Source organism: Protopterus annectens, chromosome 8.part0 (genome assembly GCF_019279795.1).
Source record: "Protopterus annectens isolate FY-2018-M chromosome 8.part0, PAN1.0, whole genome shotgun sequence".
Classification (NCBI taxonomy): Eukaryota; Metazoa; Chordata; order Ceratodontiformes; family Protopteridae; genus Protopterus; species Protopterus annectens.
In genome coordinates this window covers 1,922,822,059-1,922,848,954 of record NC_056741.1, presented here as the reverse complement: position 1 = coordinate 1,922,848,954, position 26,896 = coordinate 1,922,822,059, and the positions used below count along the sequence as shown (strand labels likewise).

At 37.8% G+C, this 26,896-nt stretch overlaps 1 protein-coding gene across 1 annotated transcript in view; it reads right to left on the bottom strand.

The window, feature by feature from the left end:
- ELMO3 (engulfment and cell motility 3) overlaps window positions 1–26,896 on the bottom strand; it is a 1,057,243-nt gene that overhangs the window by 489,750 nt on the left and 540,597 nt on the right. The window contains exon 10 of the mRNA XM_044081425.1: window positions 3,207–3,257. Within this exon, the coding sequence (XP_043937360.1) occupies window positions 3,207–3,257 (51 nt within the window). The remainder of the gene's footprint in view (window positions 1–3,206; window positions 3,258–26,896) is intronic.

The window sequence follows — 26,896 nt, the reverse complement described above, 5'->3', positions numbered from 1 at the left end:
GGGTTAAATGGTTTTGTACCTTTAAAGTTAAATTGCTAAAGAAAGAATAATGACATTTCCTTCAAACCCAGTGTGCTTGAAGCTATAAAACAAAGAAATGACACACGTTGAGTACTGGCCAAGTCATGCTTTACGTAAACATTCAGGGATAATTTTATAGGCGCAAAATACACTCTCTGAAGAGGAAAAAGGAAATGCTGTGCTTGAAGTGTAGATGTCCTTTTTTAGTGATTTATTATACCACATTTCAAATGTTAGAATTGGTTTAAAATTTAAGAAAGCAGCTTGCTAATACTTCCCACTATGTGATTTATTTTCAGACTTCAGTAACTCCTAACATGTTCTTGACAAGTGTGACTAAAATGTGAGAAGTACAAACCTCAGTAATGCTGCTAGATGAACAGACTATCTAGTACTCCAGGGTGCAATAATTCTGGGATTCCTTAGATAGAATTAGAGGGAAGTGAAATGCAAGAGATAAGACTGTTTTGATATTCTGGTAGCTTTCGCAAAAGCTGACACTATGATTTGGCTCTTAATGCTGAAAATACAGAAGTTGTTTTGTATCAAACTGCAATACTTTTAGATGGACATGCTGAAATGCTTTAAGAATAATGTGGTTTGAAAGCCACTGACAGAGTTTGCTTGTATTAGGTCCACAAACAGGCCTTATTTTGCCAATCTGTTTAATTAAATTCAGTATAGGGCTTAAAGCAGATAGATATAATTTACTGAGAAGTTAAAAAAAGCTATAAAATTCTTTTTGAGTTGAATCTAACCAGATATATTTGATTCCATAAGCAATCTACTGGGTATTCACAGGTGATTTAGTATAACTCCCCAGAGATTTGAAACGCAAAAGAGCAAAGAAGAAGCTTTCACTTTCTGCTTTCCTGGTTTGTTTCCTTCCTTCTCCCTGTACATGCTTTCTTGTTTTCAAGTTTCTGTTATGGTCTCACCTTTCATGTGCCTTGTATCTTGAATGTTTCAACTAATCTTAAAAAATAAATAAGTAATCCTTATGTACAAAATGCCTCTAAAGCTCAGTAAATGTTCTTCTGATTGTTCACATCCCTGACTTTAATTTCCTTACCTGTGTAATGCCACTTCATCTAAAATCACTAGCCTCCCTACCTATTTGCTTGTTTCCTTGTTATTTGTGCTTGCAGTTCTACTTGTGTTTGTATTTGTTAAGTGGGATAAAGCACTGCTCAAGTTGCACAATTCAAATGAAGTAAAAAGACTACGCACAGGAATATTTATAACATAATTACTAAGAAGAGGAATGACTGGAAACCAGTTCTGCCAGGCTATAAATGTTTTCACTGTAGCAGACATTTTAACAACAAATCCAGTGGATAATTTATGACAGGGATAAAATATTGTTACGAGACCTGTGATCAGAATACTAGGCCAATAGCCTAATATCATCCTATGAACCTATGAACCTACATGTTCAGAGATAACACCAATATGCAGATTCTGCAACTGGGACAATAAAGATAACCATAGAACTAGAGAAATTCATATATTTGTTGCATGATACACAGGAGGGGAAAATAAGAGTGGCTGGGGACATAAATTTACCAGAAAAAGAATGGAATAATATTGATCTAACAACATTAGTAATGATATTATTTACAATGTTTGCTCTGGAACAATAATTTCTTCAGATTGTAACAAAAAAAAAAAAAAAAAAAAACTACCAGGGAAGGGAACATCCTGGACACTGTTTTCCTAAGGAAAGTTTTACCACCATTGACACGCAGTGATCATGGGGTTATGAAGGCTAAATTGTTGCTAGATAATTTGTGTGCCTGTACAGTGCAGGTGCCATACTGAACCTGAGTATTACTGTAGAAATAAAATAGGGCAAATGTACTGTACAGGCACATTAATAATTACCCAGATCATGGATTTGTCTTCAGGTCCTTGAAAAGATTGAGCAAAATGTGTGTGTGTGTGTGTGTGTGTGGGGGGGGGTGGGGGGGTCCTTGGAAAAACGTGAATTGAAATGCCAAATTGATTACTGATGTTAAAAACACAGGGACTTAATGATTATTCCTCTATTATGAGTGTCCTTAAATTAAAATCACTACAAGTATACATTTTGTTTTTAAATTATATATAAAATTTTGTATTGTTGGTTTTGTATTGGTTTTAAATAGGGTAGGATGGGATGTTTTCCACAGGGTTAATTATTTAGGAAGAGGTTGCTGTCTTTTTAAGGAAGTGTTTTGTGACTTGATTTAAGTATTTAAATGTGGAATGTGGTTAATTAACTTGATTCTGTGAAGTCTATATCATAAGATGAGAGTGATTAATCTACTTTCAAACCATTTTTAAACTTTTTCTTAAAAGTGTACCAAGCAGTAATATTGGTACTTGGTTTCATTACTTGTGGATGTATCCGTGCTTGGCATGGTGTGTCCAGCATTTTCAGTTTATCAGTTGCTTTTTAGTATTACTGTTACTGCAGGTAGCTAAGAATAACAAAATGCTGCAATTTTAAGAATACACAAAAGGCACTGAGGCATATTTCACACCAATCATAGAATTAGAATTTAGTTTTAATACTGAATAAGAAAGATTATACCATACAGATGGAGAAGAAAACTACAAAACTACTGAAGATAATATTATGTATATCAGTTGGGGGGGATCAGAATTAGTGTGTGAAAAGTACTGGGGAAAGACAGTTTTGCTGCATATTATTTTGTTGAATAGGACAACTCATCAAAATTGCTGCCTTGCTGCAAAGTTGAGTGATCCTGGATTAGTGTATTTAAGGAAAGCGACTACCCCCACCCCACACCCATAAAATCATAGATTGTTGCACTTTGCAGGGAGCAATTTTGATGAGTTGTCCTACTTAACAACTTTACTCTTTCAGTAAAATTTACTTAGCACACATTAATTACTGTTTTGTACATGAACCTAGGGCCTCTGTCAAGTGAAAGGTTCAGTTTTCCAACAATGGTATGGAAAGCAGAAAACACATACAAAAAAGTAAAAAGAATTACATTCATTTAAGCTTAGAATGAACTTAGTATATGAGTGAAAATTGACTGTCAGCTGATGGTTGGGGTGTGTAGGTCTGTGTGTGTGTGTGTGTGTGTGTGTGTGTGTGTGTGTGTGTGTGCGTGTGTGAGATGGGGTTAGCCATCTAAAACAAACATGAAATTTGAAGTACTCTGTAACCATACCTTGTAAATGCACTGTCTCAGGTTCAGCTTTCCCATAAACGAAATCATATCCTGAAACACAAATATAAAGTGTTCATATGTTAAGCAAAGATTTACACAGCTTACTGTTGCATAATCATTCAGAACAACACACGTTATGTTTTCCACTGATGTTATTGACATATTAGTGGCACTTATAGACAGCATGATAGAATTCCATTCAGTGTTCTAGTTAACCATTTAACTGTGCCAAAAACAAAAGCTAACATGCATACATGTGTTTGTATGTGTTTGTGTGCATACAAAAGTATGTTTAGAAAGTAGCTGCTAGTATGAAGTTACTAGTATTGCCTACCAGACTCTTATCATAGTCTGGAGACCCCTCCTCCACTACCTGAGATCACTGGGAATTCCCTTTGAGAGTTTAATATCTTAACAGTTTACAACTCAGTTAGTGATCTATGCCTGAAGTCAAAAGTTGAAGAAAACAATGACAAAGAGCCATCTACAGGACGCTTATTTAGTCATCGCGCCTTCTGAGTGACATGTATGGCAGTATATTGATCAACACAGATACACAAAGAATAACACATACAGGCAAGAATAAATTTGAAATAATTATACTCAAAAATCCTGCCTAGTGTTTGTCAAATACTGTATAATATCTGCTGTAAAAATTTTCTTCCCTGATCTTGACAAATGCAAACCATCCTGTCTGAACATGTGTGCCCAAAACAAGCTTGGATGCTCTACACATTTCCATTTCTTCAAACAGGACATTTTTTCCATGTAGGTATTTATCCAAAAAAATTTTTCATTCACAGTGACATCATTATTCCCTCTATAGGTTGTTCTTGTTGTGACTTTCAGCTTTTCCCGGTTAGGGGTCACCACAGCGGAACTCCGGTCCGCTAATGATTGGCAGTGGATTTTTACGTGCCGAGTTGCCAGCCCTGACACACAACCTTCAACGAAGGTGCACCCATTCATGCATGTCTCCACGCAGAAGACGCTCTAACTGAGAATCGAACCAGACAGTATCTTACTGTGAGGCGACAACGCTACCGCAGCACCACCACCGATTCCCTCTATAGGTGATTTGTGAAAAATACATCCTAACACCAGTACAAGCTATACTGTCTAAGAGGGCTGTCAGTTCCCTACTAACAGTCAGAGAATCCTTGCGGGTGACGTCTTTTGTACCAACATGATTAAAAACAGATCCATACTTCCTTATATTAAGGTGCTCCAAGGCTTGTTTCACATCTTCTATTTTTACTCCTGGCAAGCATAACTACTCGATGTTCATTATCATCTTTGCAAATATAAGTATCAGTTCCTATAATAATTGAATCTCCAATTACAAGAATATCTTTGCTGGTCATCCCTGAAGAATCTTCAGCTTGTAATACAGTAATTTCTGCTCTATCAGTTGTTGCAAAGGATAGATCTTCATCACTATTAGTCTTAATAATCCCACTGTTTTCATTGCATATTAAATTCTCATCCAGCTGGTATAGTAAATCCACAGCTTGAGCCATGTAGTCAACATCTGTTTTTATTTTCTTTTTTCTTACAGTAACGTTCTTCGATCCTTCCATGTTCAGTTTTGATTTCTTCCTTTTCACCTGCCCCTTGCCTCTTTTTTCTGCCTTCTCCATTGGAAAGGTGATGCCTTTTTCTGTAGACTGAAGGTTTTCTGATAGACAAATACCATCATTCTCTGTCACCAGTGTGTTACACAACAAAGCAGTGTCCTTTTTACTATGTATTCTATTTCCTTTACAGTCATTGACTCATTACATCCAAGTGACACCTCCAGGTGCATCTGCAGTTAATGCCTACTGATGCCTCTAGGCATCAAATATTGCTTGTTCATATTTGCATCAATTATTCCAAAACCATGCTATGTACAAGGTTTTAAAAGATTTCCGCTTAAAGCTTACATAATGGGAAACTCAATTGAATTAATATTTGACATCTGTCTAGTGCAGGAAAAGTCAAATTAACTATTGTTTTTATGATATTAGTTTATATTGATATAGTTTTCACATTTTTGTAAATATCTCAACAACCAAGTAACACTGAGAGAACTCCATAGCCTCATATGAAAGCTCTCAACTAGATGAAAAAAATGCTACTGATAGTATGTGTGTAATTTGAGTGGTTGCTGAGATATTGTAAGTTGCTTACAAAATATTACAAACATAATAGTTACTGTATTTACTGTGACTTACAAAACTCAGTTTAAGACCTAGAAGCTAAAGAATACTACCACTATAAAAATAGTTTGTGCTCAAGTGTTTGCCATTTAGATTTCTTTCATAACCCCTATGGTTCCAGATACATGAACATTTGTTTGAAATGTGAGTGCATAATCTGATTCTGTCAAAAGGCTTAGGCTCCGCCCACTGGAAGTTACAGTGCAAACTTCCTGAGTTCATTGGATTGAATAAATTAATCAGTTTCTTTTTCTTCCTTGTTATTTGTTGTGAACTTCTTGCTTTCTTTCTTTTTTTTTGTTTCCTTCTAAACAAACTTGATCTTCAGATTGCTGAATACTTGCATTCAGAATTCCATAGTTCTCAGGGGCATCATCTTGTTTCATAGGGCTTGAATGACCTTTGCAGAAAATAGATGCATCATTTCCTAAATATGTTCAGTTTGTTTTATGCCCAACATTATTTAGTTCACCAGTCCAGTCATTAATATATGAAACAAAAGTTCTCCAAGCCATGTCAATTGTACAAGTGCAATCATCATCAAGTCTAGATTTACTTCTAACAATGGTAAGCAAATCATCCAACCTTTGACACGAGGAACACAGATCACCAGTGTTATCATCTGTTACCTTTAAATATGCATAGCATTTAGTACACTGTACAATATACTAGTTATGTATGTTTGTATTAAGTTAACAAGTTCTAGGGTATTCTGGGATGTGTTTGCTTTTTTGTTTGAGGGTTTTTATTAGAAGTCTTATAAAATGTGACATAAGTTCCAATGCTGATGATAAGAAAAACACTATACAAAGGATTATCCTGCCAAACATTTGTGAGTGCATGTGTCACAAAATCTGGAAATAGACATTTAATAAAAAGTTGCCATATATAAAAGGTGGGAATAATGACTTTACCATAATGGTGACACTTTCCATATTATCTTGGAATGGGAATGTCTCACAAGTATAGGCAAAAAGGAAATAATACATAATTATATTAAGAAATGCAGTGTGCAAACAGCAATTGTACAGGAAACACATTTGGAAAGAAATCAGCATGAGAACGTGATACAGAAAGGATTTTAGGATGGACATTCAGCAAAATATCAGATACAAAGGAAAAGAGGAGTATTCATGTTAAGTGCTAGAGAAACTTCAATTGTGACAGAAAAAAGATACTAGTGGCAGACTTGTGGCAGTAATGAGCTACTGGCAAAGAATGAGGATTACTCTGGCATGTATTTACATTCCACCTAAAACTGCTATTAAGGAGCTTAAAAAATTGGGAGAAATAATCATCTTTCAGTAAGGAATTTTATTTGCAATAATGAGAATGTATAGAGGTGGGGGCCTAGAAGGGAAATTATAATAAAAGAGGACTGATTTCTGAAGAAATTTATGAAAATATTTGGTATGAAAGATGTGACTTTAGTAGTAGGTACTCAGAGAGAATTTACATATTAGTCCCCATAGTAGAATAGCTAGGCTAGACTAAACAGGAAATTATATTTCACAGGAACATATGCATTTAATTTAGGATGGTGTAGTGGTGTAGCAGAAGCATTGTCACCTCACAGCAAGAGGTTCTCTGGTTTGACTCTCGGCTGGGCTGCCTTCTGTGTGGAGTCTGCATGTCCTCCCTGCATTCATGTGGGTTTCCTCTGGGTGCTCTGGTTTCCTCCCATGTTACAAAGACATGCATCTGGAGTGTTTCTCTCCGGGCCTCCACTGAAAATTGGCTTCATTCCAAGTCGGACTTTCCCAGTTAACAAATGTTAAATAAATAAAAATGAATTGAGAATTGTGACACACACATCCAATAACTGTTTTAAATCATGCACCAATAATTATGAAGGTAAAAATGCAGCGTAATGGAGTAAAATGAAACACCGGCATTTCTCCACCTACCTGTGAAAAAGAGATGAATTTAAGGAATGGGTAGGATAACTTTTTTAGAGTAGAAAGTACTCCAGAAGTTATAGCTAGTGAAGTAGGATAAAATGAAATTGGAGTTAAAAATAGGGTAAGGATTCTGATTAAGAAGTAATAAGAATTAATTGGAGGGGCTGACAAAGATTAAAGTATTACAGAATAAAGGGAATCTTACAGAACAAGAAGAGGCACAATGGCAGACTGCTTAAAAGAAAATATGAGAGTACCTGGATAAAATGTATGTGTTTAGAAAGACTGCTGGTAAGCAACTGTTTTTGATAATTGCTCCAGTGCACAAAAACTTTTGGCACAGAGACTTAGGCAACAGAAAGTAGAAAGTGTTGCTGCCAAACTTAGGGAGCCTATAACAAGAAAAATAACCAAAGATTCTGTAAAGGTATTACAGGTATTTCAGAAATTTTACAAAAATTATGTGCAAAATAGTGAAGTGGGGGAAATAAGATCTAGCACACGTGGAAATATTTACGGAAAACTTAAATATGTCAGTGTTATAGGTAGATGAGGTGCAACAACAGTTAAGACAGGAGGACATGAAATAAAAAATGGTGATGTTTAGCAATCTGCAGGAAAGTCTCCAGGAACAGATGATATTCAGGTGTAATTCAGGGAAGCTATAAATGAAGAAAGTGATAAAGATCTGAAAGGTTTTGTTTAACAGTATTTTAAAAAGAGTGGAGGCACAAATATCATGGAAAAAAGCTGCGGTGGCTGTAATACCTAAATAAAAGACTAATCAGATCCAGCTTCATATTGTCCTACTTCAATTTTAAACCATGGTTATAAAGTGATTATGTCTATAATGGATAAAAGAATGAAAATGGTGATGTCAAAATTGATAGATATGGATCAATGTGGTTTTGTGGAGAGAAGCCAAACATTTGACAACATTAGCAGAACAATAATGATCCAGATAGAATCAGATTATAAGAAAATACTGCTGCTATTGGTGGGTATTGATAGAGAGAAAGCATTTGACAGAGTAAGCTGGGATTTTATGAGTAGGGCAATGGAAGCATTTGCATTTCCTGATACAATAATGAGGTTAAGTATAGGTTCATAGGGTCTCATAGTTGTTTACTAGGCTAACGACCACAAGGCCTTTTTAAGTCTAGCCATACATCTCAAATCTCTGACAAGTTCTAATACCCTTGAAAAGTGTAAGCGTGGGCCTGGGAGATGAACCATTTACAGGTTACCTCTGTCCATTAGAGATATAGATGGCAAACCAGGGATGAATTTCCAGTTTCACATCCAATTGTCCAAGTTGCACTTGAATTTGGTTAGGGAGGAACTCTGCTTCACATGGATGGGGAGCCTGTTCCATAGATGGGATAGTCTCTGGGATACATACCTATCCTGGGTCCTGTCTGTAAGCCAGCTGGCTATCCACTGGGTGAAATACCGGTTTGTACCTAACCTCTTGAGTCTGTCAAGAATACCCGAGTGGGGTATGTCAAGGTAGGCAGTGTAAACCACTCTGCCCTCATCCATTGCTTTGGTGACATTCTCGAAGAAGTCCACCAGGTTTAGTAGGCATGATCTGCCCTTGACGAAACCAGACTGGGTTGGGTGCAGTGTCTGGAGGTTTACTATATCTCTACTGATCATCTCCATGATAATTCTTTCCATGATTACATATAAGACTAGTGTGACTTATGCATTTGTAGTTTCCAGGGTCTGTAGATGGCCCACCTTTCTGCAGAGGGATGATTGTTGCCTTTCTCCATTCATGAGACACGAAGCCTGTTTGGAGGCTACAGTAAATTGTAATTCTAGAGGCCCTGATAGGTCATGGTTCATGCTATTTAGAAGGCATCCTGGAATATTGTCTGGGCCCATTGATACAGTGTTGATGCAGTGTAATTAGAATGATATATGAGGGATTGGAGGCAAAAATCAAACTGCGAGGATTCCTCTCTGATAAGTTGTGTCTGAACAGAGGAACCAGGCAGAGGTGTCCTGTTTCTCCCTTGTTATGTGTGTTACATTTAGAACCACTGATAAAGAAAATAAGGGGATCATAAATTCAAGGATATAATTAGTATGGTGTTTAAGAAACGTTGGCTTAATTTGCAGATGATATTATTCTGTACTTGATGGAACCAGAAAAGGACATCTCAGTGTTGCAGAATATACTGAGACAGTTCAGTTTTTTGGGGGGATAGAAAATTAATGAAGACAAAACAAAGGCTATAACTATAAACTATGTATCCACAAATGAAATGGTCAGCAATACCCATATTTACATGGATATGATAAAATGACACACTTAGGAGTATAGATTAAAAAGGATTCTGTTATGGCAGCTAAGGATATGTGGGAACATACTAAACAAAAGATAATAAAAACCTGAGAAACTGGAAGCTCTTGCCTAAGGATATGGATACCAAGATACAAGCAGTAAAAATGTTTTATTCCCTTTCATTTTATACACAGGTCAGGCATACTTTATCAACCAGAGGAAAAGTTGTGGATGGAAAAGTTGTGGATTGTAGTTATTAAAGAGTTGAAGGATTTTATCTTGGAGGGGAAGAGGGCACAAATCAAGTGGGATAAGTTGATCCTCCCTATAGAACAAGGAGGTTTAGGATTAGCTGATTTGACTGGATATTTTAGAGGTACACAGTTACAGGCTATTTTATTTAACAAAAACAGAAAGCTATGATTCAAAGTGGACAGGGAAGATGATGAAGCAGGAAGGTAATTCAAGAAATAAAGAAAGAATGGGATTTTGTATGCAGATCCTTAAAGAGGATAACAACAATCATATAGAATATTATATTCATAAAGTAGCAAAATATATAGTAAGAAATAAGCCAGCACTGGAATGGAGAAAGGCGATTCTGCCAATAGGTATTACTGCAATTATGAAAACAGAGAACAGGCAAGAGGGAGCTAGAATTTACTAGAGGAAGCGGGCAGAGGAACCAAAGTGTTGGGATCAAATAATTGGAGAGGGAGCGGTAACAGAATGGTAAGAGGCCAAGAAGAGATTTGGATTGAAGGCTAGAAATGGTCTTCTCTATCAGGGATTGATATCAGAGTACAGAAAAAGAGAAATGGATGTGAATCCTAAATGGAAGATTGCACTAGTTGAGTTTTTAATTGAATCAGAGCAATACATGCAGAAAAATGTTTTGGAGAAGCAATGAGGTTTCAGGAATTTAACAATTTATGCAATGCTGCTTTGACTATATGGTATATAACAATATAAGTGATGTACAATATTTATAAATATGAACTTGTTAATATGGTTTGAATATTTTTATTTAAATGTAAGTTTGCCTATGTCACAAGTAATAATTCAAAAAACTGTTTTAAAAAGTCAACAATAGAAAGAAGTAACTTGACCACTACATCACTGACTTCGAGTTCTACACCACTGAAATCCCCATTGGAATGGCAGTTGCCAGAAAGAAAGCCATTTTGTTTTGTCTTCATCAACTTTTCCATCTAGTTTCCAACCATGGTGTCCAGATGACACATTAATTTCATAGCTCATGCAACACCTCACATCACCACATGAGATCTCTCTCCTTTCCAGGTGGGTTTCCTTAGCCACAGTACTGCTTTGTTGAAGTAGTGTGAGAATACAGTGACTATTGTCTGTAGCTAATGAGTACTTTTCAGACTTTAATCCTACTCCACAGGATGTTCCTATATGTCAAGTATGCAGTGCACAACATGCTAAGCACAATGGAACATCACTGCTGTCTAATAGTGCACTTTAGTCGTGCAGGTTTAGCCAATGCACTTAGTGTTCTTAGGGCCAGCCTTCTACCTGTACTAGAACTTACACATCCTGTGGTAAAATCCAAGCCCAAGTAAAAGAGCTATCAGCTGATCAGCCTTACTTCTTCTGACTCTCAGATGCTGGGCATGCTACTCAAATTCCAGTCACCTGGGACACAGAAAAAACTAATGACCCCATCCTATATGCCAAAGGAGCTGCATGCAGAAGCAAAATTTGCTGTTTACTCATGTTGCAAAATTAAGTGCCAAGTCAAGTTCACATGCAATTATCTCAGATTTGATACATATAGATATCACAAATTTGAATACTTGCTCCTCAGCAGTTATGCAAATTAGGTTAATTTTCTGCAGCAGTATTTTATAAGCCCCTACTTTTTCCCTTCTGTTGTCCTAAACCGGACTGTTCCATTCACAAGGGTTAACAGCCCTCTCCTGAAACTAGTGAGTGCTTGTGCATCCACAGAGCAGTAAACTACCACTGTTCTCACTGGGGTTGGTGTGCTTGTTGGGGAGGCCCTACCCCCTTGATTGACAGAAGTTTAATGATAGGCCAATGCAAGCAATAAGGAGTGACTTATGAGTGTCATTGCCTCGCTCATAAGTGGCAGTGCCTCCTAAACTTTCTTGCATTTCTTGCTGTCTACCTTTCAGAGCTCTGGTCTCCACTCACATCACAGAAAGTTGTCTATGTGCCGATATCATCAGGTGCCCAAGTCAGTAACCAGAATTAGGTCACCTGGGACATAGGCAGGGGATGCAATATTTGTCATCCTGGGAAGACATGGTTAACAGACCATGTTAATTTGCCAAGGATGGTCTGCACCTTTTCCTCTAGGCTTCAAATACTACTTTATCCACACCATAGTGCCCTTTTTAGGCATTTCCAAATTGACAAACCTACTTACATGGCAAAATCAGCCCAACTGAACCTCAAGGTGTTACAGCTCGATACCAGGAGTCTACAGGTGTCTAAATAAGAAAAGAAAGCACCTCCCTCCATGCCTTGCTCATACTCTAGAGTATAGACATCTGTGCAGGTTCCAAGACATGGTTTAAAGTGGCAGAGAGTACCCTGACAGTGCAAGGGTTCAGTACATTCCACACTTTTAGACCATTAGCTGCACAGACAAGAGCTAAAGCTGGAGGGGGACTTCTAAGATGGCTGCACAGAGATGAATGCCAGTGCAACCTTTCCCAGTGCTTCAACAGAAAATGCTTGAGAGAGGGAAAAAGCACAGGAGTAGACTAGAAGAACCAAGACTGCACTGGAGATGAAGCAGAGACAGGGTTTTGGAGATAGAGATGAACATAAGTAGAACAAAAAATGGAAATATTGGACTTTCTTGGGCTTTGATAAACTTGTAGGGGACTCTAAAGCATATGCCCTAACATTTGAAAACTAAAATCAGTAACTTGGAAACTGACAAATGTGGAATTACAAAGTAATAATTGTATTTGTGAAACAGGACAGAACAAGTCAATCTGGAAATATTGGACTTTTTAGAACTTTGTTAAACCTGTAAGGGACTCTAAAGCATATGCCCTACTTCATGTCATTAATGTTCAGAAAAATACCCAGAAGAGGGGAAGAGGAGGGAAAAGTTAATTGTATGTAAAGCAATTTTTAATAGCATTATTAAGTGGCGCATGATTTTTTTGCATGTTATCAAGTCATTTTTTATCAGTTATTTTTAAGTGTAATGGGGATACTAATGTAAATATGTGCTCCTGTTTTTTTTTTTTTTCTTTTTGTTTCTTTCTCCCTTATTCTATCTTTCTCCTTGTTCATTTTTAAGAAATGTAGACACTGCAATGTATAAAAAGACCTGGTTAAAAAGAGCATGACAAAAGAAAAAAATAGTGTGCCTTTTCTCATTTTTGCATAGGGGAATGACTGGATTAAGGCCATTAGCTTTATATAATAACATGTTTTAACAGAAAGAAAGTAAATGTAAAATAATATTGAATATTTTTCTAGTAAACAGTTTTGTATCTGGTTCTCATGTCACTAGAAGATAATCTGATATAAAGAAATGGCTTGGAGAAAATGTTTTCTGAAAGTATTCAAGTGTTTTCCCAGCTGGGAAAGCTATAAAGATAAGGCAAAACCAGACAGCACTTAATAGAATAATAGGCTAACATGTGCCTTAGTACAGATAATCTATTTTTCTGTTTAACGTGACTCAGTGAGTGTGGCTGTCAGTTTGGAACTTGTGTTCCTATTACGAGAGTAAAACTTCATTATTTTAAAATGTACACAGTTTTGTGTGTTATTATTAAGTTTATAGGTTTTAGGGGGTAATGGGTGTGTGTGTGTGTGTGTGTGTGTGTGTGTGTGTGTGTGTGTGTGTGTGTGTGTATTTTTGTTTGAGAGTGTTCAATAAAACAAAAAGTTCTGCAAGATGTGACATAGGCTCAAATGGAGATGGCAAGAAACAATTGTATAAAAGATTAACCTGCCAAACAATGCATACATGTAACACAAACGCTGGAACTAGACTTAACAAAAAGCTGTTATACATAAAGGGTGGAAATAATAATCCCTCAAGAATATAATTCTTTCTATAATGTATATAAATGTTAATGGTCTCACAGATAAATACAAAAAAGAAAGAGTAGTGAACTATATTAAAAATGTAGAGTGCAAATAGCTATGTTACAGCAAGCACACTTGGAAAGAACTGAACATGTGAATTTGATAAAGAAAGATTTTCAGGACGGTTATCCAGTGGAAGAGATGATTACTTATATTAATTGCAAAAGGAGCTCCAATAGTAATAGAAGAGGACAAATAAAGACAATAATGGTAGATTTGTAGTACGAAGGGGCTACTGGCATGAGAGGAAGGATTACACTGGCATATATATATACATTCCACCAAAAACTGCTATAATGGAGCTTAAGACAATTCTTGGAGAAATAATCAGCTTTTAACAAAGAATATTACTTATATATAACTGGAACTTGATTTGCAACAGTGAAGATGTGTCTGGGAGGCCCATAAAGGAAAATATTACAAAGTAGGGTAGATGTCTAAAGAAATTTATGAAAATATTTGCCATGGAAGATGTGATTTCAGTAATAGGAGTTCAGAGTGAATTTACATATTAATCCCAAAGATACAAAAACTTGGCTAGGCTAGACAGAATTTACATTTCACAGGAACATGTGCATTTAATTGAAGGTCTTGATATGCACCCAATAACTATTTCAGATCATGTGCCAATAATAACTAAAATGAAAACATATGGTAATGAAATTAAAATGAGACACTGGCACTTTCCCACCTATCTCTTGAAAAGAGAGGAATTTAAGGAATGGGTAGCAGAAATTATTTAGGAATGGATAGAGAAGATAAAACCTTCTTCTGAAAATATAACTAGGGAGTGGGATAAAATTAAAGTAGAACTTAAAAATAGGGTGGAAATAAAAGAAAGGGAGATATGGTTAAGAAGTAAAAAGAATTACTTAGAGGGACTGACAAATGTTAACGTATTGCAAAATAGGGGGAATCCCCAAACCAGAACCTCTGCAAGGATGGCAGGTGCATAGGCTTAAACAGCAAAGTCAAAAACAACAGAATTTCTTGTTATGACTAACGGAGCATGTGTTATCCAAAAAATTCTTCAATACCAAATGTTTTCTGCAACCGAGGGGTACGGCTATGAGTGCATTGTTTGCACCCATATATGCTGACCTCTGTATGGGGTATTTGGAACAGATAATAATTTAAGACATAAATCACAATATTTTTCTTGGCGAGATTGATATCTGGCGTAGGTGTTTGGATGACTGCTAGATGGTGTGGAAGTCAGATGTAGTATATTTACAGGAATTTGTTCAATATTTGAATGAAAACAAATGGGGTATTAGGTTTACAGTAAACTATGATAATACAGCCATTTCTTTTTTAGATGTCAAAGTATCCAAACAATCTGATAGCACTTTGTCTAGTACTTTATATAGAAAACCCCATCATTCTAATACCCTACTGCACGCATCCAGTTGTCATCCTAAACATATGATAGCGAATATACCTAAATCACAGTTTATGAGAATACATAGAATTTGTTCCAATACTGAAAAATATATACATTTTGATAATGACCTTATAGGTCATTTTGTTAAACATGGTTATTCGTTAGCGCAGGTTAGGCAGACAAGTAGGGAAGTACAATCATATTCTTGAAGGGAGCTTTTGAAATATAAAGATAGGGGCCCTTGCTCTAGCAGTAAGATCAGATTCACTACCACTTATGGTAGAAACACTTATAGACTTTTGGATATGATACAACAACATTGGGACATTCTATTAACAGATGATAGGTTAGGTGAGTTGTTAGGCCAGAGATGCTCTTTTTCTTTTAGAAAAGGGAAAACTTTCAGTAGTTATTTTAGTCATTATAAACATTTTTCACCCTTGATAAACTCTATACAAACTACCATAGATGGTACACAAGTGGTGGGTTGTTATCCTTGTGGCCACTGTTCTTTTTGTAAATTTATACATTCAACCAAGGAATTTTCAAGCATAAATACACCTAAGATTTTTTCTATCAGAATGTTTGGTAATTGTAATAGTGATTGGGCTATTTATCTGGCTATCTGCTCTTGCACAGCCTTTTATATAGGGCAAACTTCTAGACCTCTAAAATTGTGTATTTCAGAACATATGAGTAGCATTAGAAATAAATATCTGGCTAATGCCTTGTATAAACATACCATTATACACAAAACAGCAATGTTTAAATTTATTACTATTGACAGGGTGTTGGGACATAGATCAATGAAAAGTGGCTGGCATAATGTTTTAAATAAAAAAAGGGAAGTCTTGGATAGTAAAATTGGGGGGATTGTTTCCACCTGGTCTTAATGAACATTTGTAATAATTGTTTAATGATATATAATTATCTCAATATGTGATGGTATATAAGAAGGGGAATATACTGATGTGTTTTACATTGAAAAAGGCCTGTGGGCCGAAACCGGTCTGTTTTTGTACATTAAAATGGGGGGAATCTCACAGAACAAGAACAGGAGCAACTGCAGAATGCTAAACAGAAAATAAGGGATTACCTTGATAATATGCATGAGTTTATTAAAAATTCCTGTTAAGTACCTGTTTTCCGATAACTCTAGAGCACAAAAACTTTTAGGACAATGACTCAGGCAACAGAAAGTAGAAAGGGCTGTCACCAAGCTTAGGTAGCCAATAACAAGGAAGATAAAGAATAGTTGCGTAAAACCTTACCATAGTGATAGATGTCATTCTAATCTCTGTTGCAGTATTCAGAACATGTGGGAGTTCCCCACTGTAGGTGACCCACTGTCGGGCTATACAAAAGACTTCACTACTGTAGGGTACGTGTAAGTCAAACATAGGCTGCAATCAGATGTCAGACATAAAAGTGACTTATGCATGCACCATCCTCAGAACTGACTGGCCCAGGAGGAATGCCAGCCTAAGGAAGCAGGGTAAGAATCATCCAAGAAGAAGCAAGGCCAGAGGAAAGGAGGGAGGGATAGGAATTCTGCAACAGAGAAGAGAAGGACATATATCATTATGGTAAGATTTTACACAACTATTCTCTATCTTTTTATTCATCTGATGCAGTATTCATAACATAAAGGAGAATACTAAAGCTCACAAAGTAAGGGAGGAGGAGTAGCAGAGGAGGTTTCCAGAAAGCCCTGCAGTATAGGTCTGGCAAATTCTGCTCTAGATTTAGAAATTACATCTAATTTATAGTGTTTGGTGAAGGTATGGACTAAGTTACATGTAGCTGCTTGAAGAACTGAGTTAGTGTCCAGTTCCTTGAAAAAGACAGCAAATGAGGCAACAGCCCTGGTGAAATGAGCCCTAACAGGGGAATTGAGAGTCTTACCATGGTGAGTGTAGCAGAAATAAATAGTCTTGGTAATCCAGGAGGAAATAGGCTGCTTGGACACAGCCCACCCCACAACCCTGGGCTGGTAAAAAACAAAAAGCTGATCTGACTTTCTAACAGCCTTGGTTTTGTCCAGATAAAAGAAGTTGCCTGTGGATATCTAAAGTCTGGAAGACCCTCTCACTAGAGTTCTGGGAAGAGGGGAAAAAGGTAGTTAAGTGTATGGATTGATTTAGAGATAGGTCATTGACTACCTTATGCATAAAGAAGAGGTTTCTGCTGTTGTGGAAGACCATAGAAGGTGGAGATACAATACGGCCTGTAGCTCAGACACCTGTCTGGCTGAAGTTAATGTTAGTAGTAACACAGTTTTCCAGGAACAGTGCTGAAGAGAAGCTGAGGAATGTGGCTTGAAGGGTTGGAGAGTCAGCTTTTCCAAAACAAACCTAATGTCCCAGGGAGGCGGAATATGCTTCCTGGGAGGCCTGATGTGTAGGACACCTTTAAGAAATTATTTTGCCTAAAATCTTCTAGCTAAGGGGGGAGGGGTATAGGGCCATACAGGCAGATTTGGCTGATGTATGAGCTTTTACTGAAGAGAAAGCCAAACCAGCATTTAGCAATTCACACAAATCCAGGGGAATTTCCACTGTTAATGGGTCCTGATTTCATTTCAGACACCAGATTGAAAATCTCTTCCATTTTGCTAAAGAAGATTTTCTGGTATTTGGTTTCCTGGCCTCTTGCAGGACTGTGAGCACGTCCTCAAAGAACAGGTGTTTGAAAGGGATTAGTGCCCTATCACCCCCAAAGTCAACTGAAGAATTTTCAAGTGGGGATGGATGAGGGTCCCTTTGTCTTGTGTGAGGAGGTACACTCTGTGAAGTAACTTGTGGTAATTGACCTGGGGTAAATGCAGGAGGAGAGGGAACCAGTGTTGTCATGGCCAAAAGGGAGTCACCAGCAAGATTTTTGGTTTGTCCTGCTGAATTTTGGACAGGATGTTTTTGGTACAAAGGAAAAGGGAGGGAATGCATGCAGAAACATTATCTTCCAAATGAAAGACAGGGTGTCCACTTTCCATACCAGAGGATGGGGGTCTCTGGCACAAAACTGTGGAAGTTGTCTTTTCATTGGGGAGGCAAAAAGATCTGTTTGAGAAATACATCACTTTGAAACATCCATTCATGGGATGGTGTTTGGGATCTGCTCAAGTAATCTGCCATACAATTTTGAGAGGATGGGATGTAGACTGCCTGAAGGGTTTCTTGGAATTTTACTGCCAGCTCTCAAGCCTGAAGAGCCTGCCTGCATAATAGATAGGATCACATACCAGAAGACTATCATATTGTCTGCGAACAGCTTTAGACGTCCTGGCTGGAACAAGGAGTGGAAAGTTTGCATGGCCAGTAGCAGTGCCCTCATTTCCCATACATTGATGTGTTCCTTCAAATGGAGGGAGACCTGATCCCAGATTGTACTTTCATGTGACCATAGGTTGCAACCTACGTCTGAGACATCTGTGCAGATCTCATGACGAGGAGCAGGAGGGTGTAAGGATAGTCCTGGGTTAAGTGACACTTGATGGATCCACCATTTAAGTTCCATTTTCAGACTGGGGAAGAGGGGAATGGAGAATTCTAAGGGGTGTTGGTGTTTCCTCCAAACTGATTTTAGATATCATTGCCATTTTCTCATGTGGAATTTGGCTAAGGGTACCATGGGAATGGTGGATGCCAAAAAGCCCAAAACCCCGAGGAACTCTCTGGCTGTAATGTGGTAAACCAGTAGAATGTTTTGGAAGTGAAGGATGAGGTCCTGCACATTTTGGGGGGTAGAGAGACCCTCACAACATCTGTTTGTATCCTGCACCCTAGGAAAATTTGATACTGTGAAGGGTTGAGAAGTGATTTTTTTAAGTTTATGCTAAATTCAGATTTTGTAGAAGATTGATGGTAATGACAATATTTAATTTCAACTCCTTTGTGGAAGTGGCTAGAAGGAGAAGGTCATCCAGATACAGAATGATGTGTATTTCCTGGACTCTGCTGTGTGCAATCATGGGAGCAAGGCATTTGGTGAAGACACTTGGTGCAGCAGAAAGCCTAGAGGGGAAGGCACAGAATTGAAAATGCCATAATGATACAAAGAAGCGTAAAAACGTCCTGTAGTTGGGATGGATGGGAATCTTTGGTATCCAGGGTAATCATGAAGGCTTCAGTCAGAATGAGTGGGAACAGAGACAGGAGGATCAGCATGTGGAAAGTGGGTACTCTTAGGAAGGTATTGAGATGGGGCAGGTCAAGGAGAATAAAATCCTTTGTCTGTTTGGTTTCTGGGGACACTCTGAATGGTCCCTTGCTTCATTAACTCTAAGAGAACTTCTGGGAAAAAAGTAAGTTGTTCCCTTGGAGGTTGAGGGATGCCCCTGAAAGAGGGTAGTTGATTTCACATCATGAAGAACTCTTTTTGAACATTTGAGAGGACTCAGACATCTTTGGTTATGCTTTCCCAGGCTGGTAGGGAGAGGGGTAGGCACTGGGAAAGTGGGATATGGGTGGGAGGGGGAAAGCAGTTAAAGAGAGGATGGACTGTCTGGAAAGGGCTGCTTAGGTGGTGGAGTTGCCAGTGGGGTCCTAGGCTGCTGTGGTCTCCTGTCACTCCTTTTTGTTCTGGGTTGGTGTGTGATGGGAATGTCTATGCACAAAAACAGGCTTTGCATGGTGATTTCTTTGGAACTTCTGTACTAGGTAAACACATGTTTCAATTCCTGCAGTTCCTTACCCTTCTCCTGCACTGATTTGAACAGATTAGTATCTGCAGGTCCAGACAAGGCATAATTGTCCAGAGGAGCATCCATATGTTTGTCTTTTATGTCCTCAGGTAAGTGCTGAAGCCTTAGCCAAGAAAATCTTCTTATCACTGATCCAGAGGCAGCTGCTCTGGTGGAATCATCTGCAGCATCATAGTTGCATTTTACAGAGTGATGTGCTACTTGAGAGGAAGCACCAAGCAAAGAAGCAGCCAAGGTTTTTCTTTTTTGAGTCAAGTAAGCCTGCAATTGCCTGTGAAAGTTGGGACATAAGTTCTAAAGCGAATGTGGTCATATGTGTTTGGTAATTTATGGCCCTGATTGCTAGAGTGGCAGAAGTGTATACTTTTTTGCCTAGTCTATCCAGAATCCTGCTATTCTTATCAGATGGCAAGAGGGTAGTGGAGGGCAGCAATTTTGATGGCCTGTCAAAAGCTACAGAAATTACAGAAGGGTCTGCAGAAGGACATCTGAGGGGAAATTTACAGTCCTCTGGGACTTTGTAGAAGAAGCCTGGCTTTTTGGGGCAGGTGACAGGAATCTGGTCCCTGTGAAGCTGAGGCAAAAGGATTGAGAAAGGCAGGCAAACTGGAAAGACAGCTGACGGGCTAGGTGATTCCACTTGTAATAGGTCACAGTATCTTTTGTGTACTTCAGATACTTGGGTACTATCCCATTTAAAGTAGTCTCTCATCTTAGCTAGGGTCTCTCCAAAGGACAGGTTTTCCATAGGTGAGTCTGCCATTTGATTCCTCTTCAAGGGAAGCATAATCCAGGGGAGAAGTGATCTGAGAAGAATAAGCCAGGGATTCATCCCCTGAAGATGCTTCTTACTCAGATGTATCCTCTGCCCTATTTCTTTTAAGTGGTGAGACAGTATTGGTTGGGGGTATCTGTAAAACCTGGAGGAAGCCTAACTGATATAATGGTATTGAAAGGCCATGAGTGAATTGCTGCCAATTGCCAGCAGGTTCTTTTGGTGGAGAAAAATGTTTGTTTTTTATTTTTTATTTTTCCCATGCAGGTCTGCTTTATGTAGAGTAGGAGGGCCCAACATAGGCCTACATTTGATGGAATCAACCTCTTTCCTAACAAGGATTTGTAGAATCCCCTTAGGATCTTCCATAAGAATGAGCTGTGGTTCCCCTTGGACATCAGACATGGATGTTCGCTTGGCTTCTACGGACATGCTAATGCTCGGAGCCAAGGTGGCCTGGATGTCAGGCTTGGCCTGCAGATCTGAGCTGTGAACAAGGCATGTCTCCAGGCTGTCCACCACCTCAAGAGTGATGGCAGTATCCAGAGGAGCAGCAAAAAGTTCAGGCCTTTGCTTTTTGACCTTCCACTTCAAAGTCAACTTGGCTTTGGGCCCCAGGGATCCCTCCATAGTGCTTTTGCTAGCAGCTTTAAATGCTGATTCTCAAATTAGACAGCTAGGGAGGATAATCTACTCCTTAATGTATTTGGGACAAATGCCTGACAAATAGAGCAGCTTTTGTGGTCATGGTTTGGGCATACGCAGAACAGGCATTGGAGGTGGCTATCTGTGTGTGGAATTTGTTGTCCATACTGGCACTTGCCCCTCTTGGATGACATGAACCCTAACCAAAGACAGTAGCAAAAGTTATAAAATTCCCCAACTGGGCACTTATCTGAATTCTGAAGAATCACAATCGAGTCAGAGTCAGACTGTACATTGGAATCTGGCGTTTGGATCTGGCGGCAAAGAAGTTCTGAGGATGGTGTACTCATATGTCACTTTTCTGGCCAACATCCAATCGCAGCATACATGCAATGTACCATGCACCCTACAGTAGTGAGGTCTTTTGTATACCGGCCAATGTCTGGTCTCCTACTGTGGGAATTCCCTCATGTTATGAATACTGCAACAGATGGAATAAAAGGACATGAAAAGAATCCTGTAGAAGTATTAAAAATATTTCAGAAATTCTATGAAAGTCTGTATAAAGCAGAGAAATATGGAAATCAAGAAAAGGTACACATGGAAATGTTTATGGAAGAATTAAATATGCCAAGGTTAAAGGTAGAGGAGGCTCAATTACTAACAGTATAGGAGGAGATGAGATAAAAAGGGTGATGTATAACCAATCTACAGGAAAGTCCCCAGGAATAGATGGTATTCCTGTGGAAGTTTGGAAGCTAGGAGGCAAAAAAATGATAAAGATCTCAAAGGTTTTGTTTAATAGTATATTAACAGGAGGAGAAGTACAAACATCCTGGAAGACAGCAATAGTAGCTGTAACACCTAAAGATGGTAAAGATCTATCAGATCCAGCTTGTGTTTATGTCAATAACAGCTAAATGAATGGCAAAAGTGATGCCAAAACTGATAGATCTGCATCAATGTGGTTTTGTAGAGGGAGGCAAACATTTGACATTAACAGAACAATGATGATCCAGAGTGAAGCAGAGTGTAAGACAATATCACTAATGTTGGTGGGTCTTGATGCAGAGAAAGCATCTGACAGAATAAGCTGGGATATTACGAGCAAAGCAATGGAAGCATTTGCATTCCCTGATAAAATTATAAGGTTGATTAGGAGGCTATATGAGGGATCGAAGGTGAAAATTAAAGTAGGTGGGGTCCTCTCTGAAAATCTCTGCTTGAGCAGAGGAACCAGGCAGAGGTATCCTCTCTCCCCTCTTTGTTATTTGTATTATGTTTAGAACCATTGGCAAAGAAAATAAGGAACTCAGAAATTCAAGTATATAATCGGTATGGTAGTCAAGAAAAGATGGCTCTATTTGCAGATGAAATTATTTTATATCTGACAAAAAAAGGACTTTACAGTGCTGTGGAACATATTGAGACAGTTCCAAACCTTTTGGGGATTCAAAATTAATGAAGTTAAAACAAAAGCAATAGCGGTAAATTATGTACCCACATACCAATTGATTCAGCAATATCCATACTTATGGTGACATGATAAAATGAAGTATTTAGTAGTATGGATCAAAAATGATGGCTGCAAAAAGCAATTTTCCATAAAATGGAAATCAAAGTCTAAACCAACTTTACTTGACGTAGAGAAGATAGCAACAGAAATAAAACAACTGGAACTGGGATCTTTAGAAAAAGGTAGGAGCAAGTGTGGCAGCTAAGGATATGTGGAAATAGAGTAAGCAACAGATAATACTAAAACTGAGAAAATGGAAGCTCTGTTATATTGACATCGATTGTAAGATACAAACAGTTAAAATGTTTTAGTCCCTTTAGTCATATACACAGGTCAGGCATATTTTTATCAACCAGAGGAGAAGTTGTGGATAGCAATTAATAAAGACCTGAAGGATTTTATATGGGATGGGAAGATGGCAAGAGTCAAATGGGAAAAGCTTATTCTTCCAATAGAACAGGGCAGATGGGGATTACCTGAGTTGAAGGGGTATTTCCAGGGCAACACAGTTAAGGCTCCTAAACATAGCACAAGTAGAAAACTATAATTCAAAGTGAAAAGAGATGATGATTAAACAGGGAGTAAGTAACAGGGAGAGACTGGAATTTTGGATGCAGACCTTTAAGGAGAATAACAAAAATCATACAGAATATTATATTCATAAAGTAGCAGAAAGTATTCTAAGAACTAAACCAACATGGGAATGGTGAAAGAAAATTCTGCCAACAGGGATCGCTGCAATTAGGGATACAGACAATAGGCAAGAGGGGGCAGGAATATAATGGAGAAAACTGGCAAAGGAGCCAAAGTATTGGGAGCAAATAACTAGAGCCGGAAAGACAACAGGATTGTAAGATTTCAAGAACTTATTTGGACTGCAGGTTACAGATTGCCTTCATTATCGAGGATTGATATCAAGAGTATAGGCAAAGAGAAAGAAATAGGGGGTCCTAAATGAAAGACCAGCACTAGTAGAGTTTTTAGTAGAATCTAGAACAGAAATTGCCATTAAGAAAGCAGTAATTAGTACAGCATATAAAATATTGCATGATAACTATAAGAATCAATCAGAGGAGGTTAGGAAGGATTAGGAAGAGAGACTGGATAAGCAATTCACAAAGAAACAATGTGGGGATATATGCATGTCATCCAAATATGCAACAAAATCTAGAAGATTTAGGATTTTTGCCTGGAAATGTTTACATATATATTTTTATGCCCAAAGTAGACTCCAGAGAATTTTTCCTCAGGTAGACAGCAAATGTTGGAGGCGTGATGGGGAAGAAGAAAGTAACCGGGAGCATATTTTCTGGGAGTATAATGAGTTGGCTGATTTTAAAGATTCTCTACAGACCTCTACCTTCTTTTGAGCTATGATATAGAAATAACACTGAAAACCAAACTATTAAAATTATTAAAAACAAAAAAAGGAGATAAAGGTGACAGGAAATTACACGCAACTTTAAAAATACACAATATTTAATGTAAGCTCTTTCGTCCAAACTAAGTATTTTGAACTTCATCAGACAGTCTGTTTGTTGTTATCTAGTAATTATGAATATATAGAGTATTTCCATATTATTATTCCCCAAACCAACCAACTTGCCCACTATAGTACCACATCAGGTGAAACTTTTAATGATGTTGAAGACAGCTCTTATTAATACTTGCACTGTAAAAAGTACATCTTGTGAGATACTGTTAACTATGAAAATGCATGCATTTTCATATTTCTGTAAATATTTCAATAAACAATTATTCAGAAAGGAATTTTTGTCATTGTGTGAAATAATAACTCTGTCTAAATAAAAGCACTACTGGCTTTTCTATGTCTTGGTAATACAGTTTCTAATATATGAAACGTTGTTTGCAAAACTTCAGTGAAAAATATAATTCTGGATTTTGTTGCATTATAATATATAGCGTTTACATATAATATAACGTATTATATTTGGACATATTTATATTATGTAATATATTATGGATACAAAAATATGAATACAGTAACTATTAACACTCTAAAGAAGCCTTATTGCTGAATACATTGCAGTTCTCCAAATTTAAGTTCTCCAAATTTTTTGGGTTTCTAATACCATGACGGGAATGGACCCCATTCCTAAGTCAAAGTACAATTAAAGTTTATGAAATTAGTGTTGTTTCAATCTTTGATGTTGGCCAGAAGTGCTCTTTGCAGTACCCGCAATGTACCCAGTAATGGCTCCTTCTGCAATTCGTATGGAGTTACATGTATTAGTAATATATATAAATATGATTGTAGATTCTTTTTTATAAGACCCATTGCTCATACTACTATTGGAACTGTCTGGGTTTCTTTCTTCCACATTGCTCTCATTTCTGCCTGCAGGTCCTGATATTTTATGACTTTGTGCCTCTCTATACGCAGGACATTGTAGTCACTGGGTGTAGCGATTTCAATGATCAATGCTACTTTTGTCTTCTTTTCATGGACCACTGTATCTGGTTCTCTCACATCTACCTTTTGAACTGTTGGTAATGGGTGATCCCATGTGATGTAAACTTCCATCATTTTCTATGATGCTTTGTGGCTCATGTTTCCAGTGTCTTTCAGCTACTTCAGTATTATAATGTTTGCACAATCCCCAGTGCAACAGTCTTGCCACATTATTATGCCTTTCAGTATACTGTCCTTCTGCCATTAGTATGTCACAACCAGCAACAAGAAGTGCAACTGTTTCCAGTTCTGTTTTACAAAACCTGCCTTTGTCTGTTTCTCCCACATGTTTAAGGGACTTTATAAAAAATGGATTTGTACAAAATTAACTTTGTTCTTACCATTATAAATGCATTTGTTGTTCACTAGATATTTACACTGGTTTGGCTGATACATTTTAACTTTATTTTTCAGAAAGTGCTCAGGAATCTAAGGGTGTGTGCAGACTGCCAGAGGTGTAACATTCTGCACTAGGAGTGTAAGAGTTAAAAGGTGTTTCGGGTATTGGAAAGAGGCAACATTTTCTGTGCTCCAAGTACTGCTTCATCGAAGGGCAACTGATAAACTTTAATTCGGAGGGGGGGGGGCTATTTGGTATCAGATCTTGGATGTAAATACAGAATTGTAAGACTGTGCTAGTCTGTGAAGCCTTTGATAACCAACCACTACACAATCTAAGGTGACCACGCTACTGAAAAATGTAATGTTCTCCTAGAAGATATCAGTAAGATGAAAGGAGCAGATGGTTTTCAACAATTCTGCAGAATATTTCAGTTTTATGTTTATTTATTTATTTTTACTAATTTATGAGGTGTTAGCTAATGTGGATGAGGACAGATACACGATGGACCAATTTCAGCCATGGCCCAGGACAAAGACACAATAAAAAATAATTACATAGACATGTAAAATTCACAATTAAGGACATTCATTAAAATTATCCTATTATAAGCCGTGGTGGTACAGCGGTAGCATTGTTGCCTCACAGCAAGAGGTTCTCCTGTTCAATTCTCAGCTGGAGTGCCTTCTGTGTGGAGTCTGCATGTCCTCCCCGTGGTTGAGTGGCCTCCAAAAGACATGTGTGAATGGGCATGCCTTTGCTGAAGGTTGGGTATCGGGTTGGCAACTCAGCACCATAAAAAAAAAATCTGCTGCCAATCATTAGCGGACCAGAGTTCCACTGTGGTGACCCCTAACCGGGAAAAGCTGAAAAGACAAACAAACATTAAAATTATGCTATTATACACAGGCAACATGAAAGCACATACATGAAATGTATCTAATACATTAGGGCACACAGGTAACATTTAGCTAGTACCACTGTAGTAGAGACAAATATGAGAGTTACAATGAATCACATGCTTTTTTGAAGAGCAACAAATATGCATAACTACTTAGATACTGCAAAAACAAACTGAGCTGACCAACTAAAGGAATATAATATTAATGGAGTAAAAGTAACAAAATGTTTAGTAAAGTTGAAAGAAGACAAAATAAAAGTAAACAAGGGATATAGAGGGCTACAGAGAATAACAAAAATACTTTAGGTGGGAGAAGAATACTGGAGGTGTGCACATTAGGCACCAGTATTAAAATTATGGAGTAAATCACTTCCAAAGTATGACAGGTAGGGGCATCCTGTATGTAGGCTGACAATCAATCCCGCATGATTGAGCACAGAGAAGACATGGCC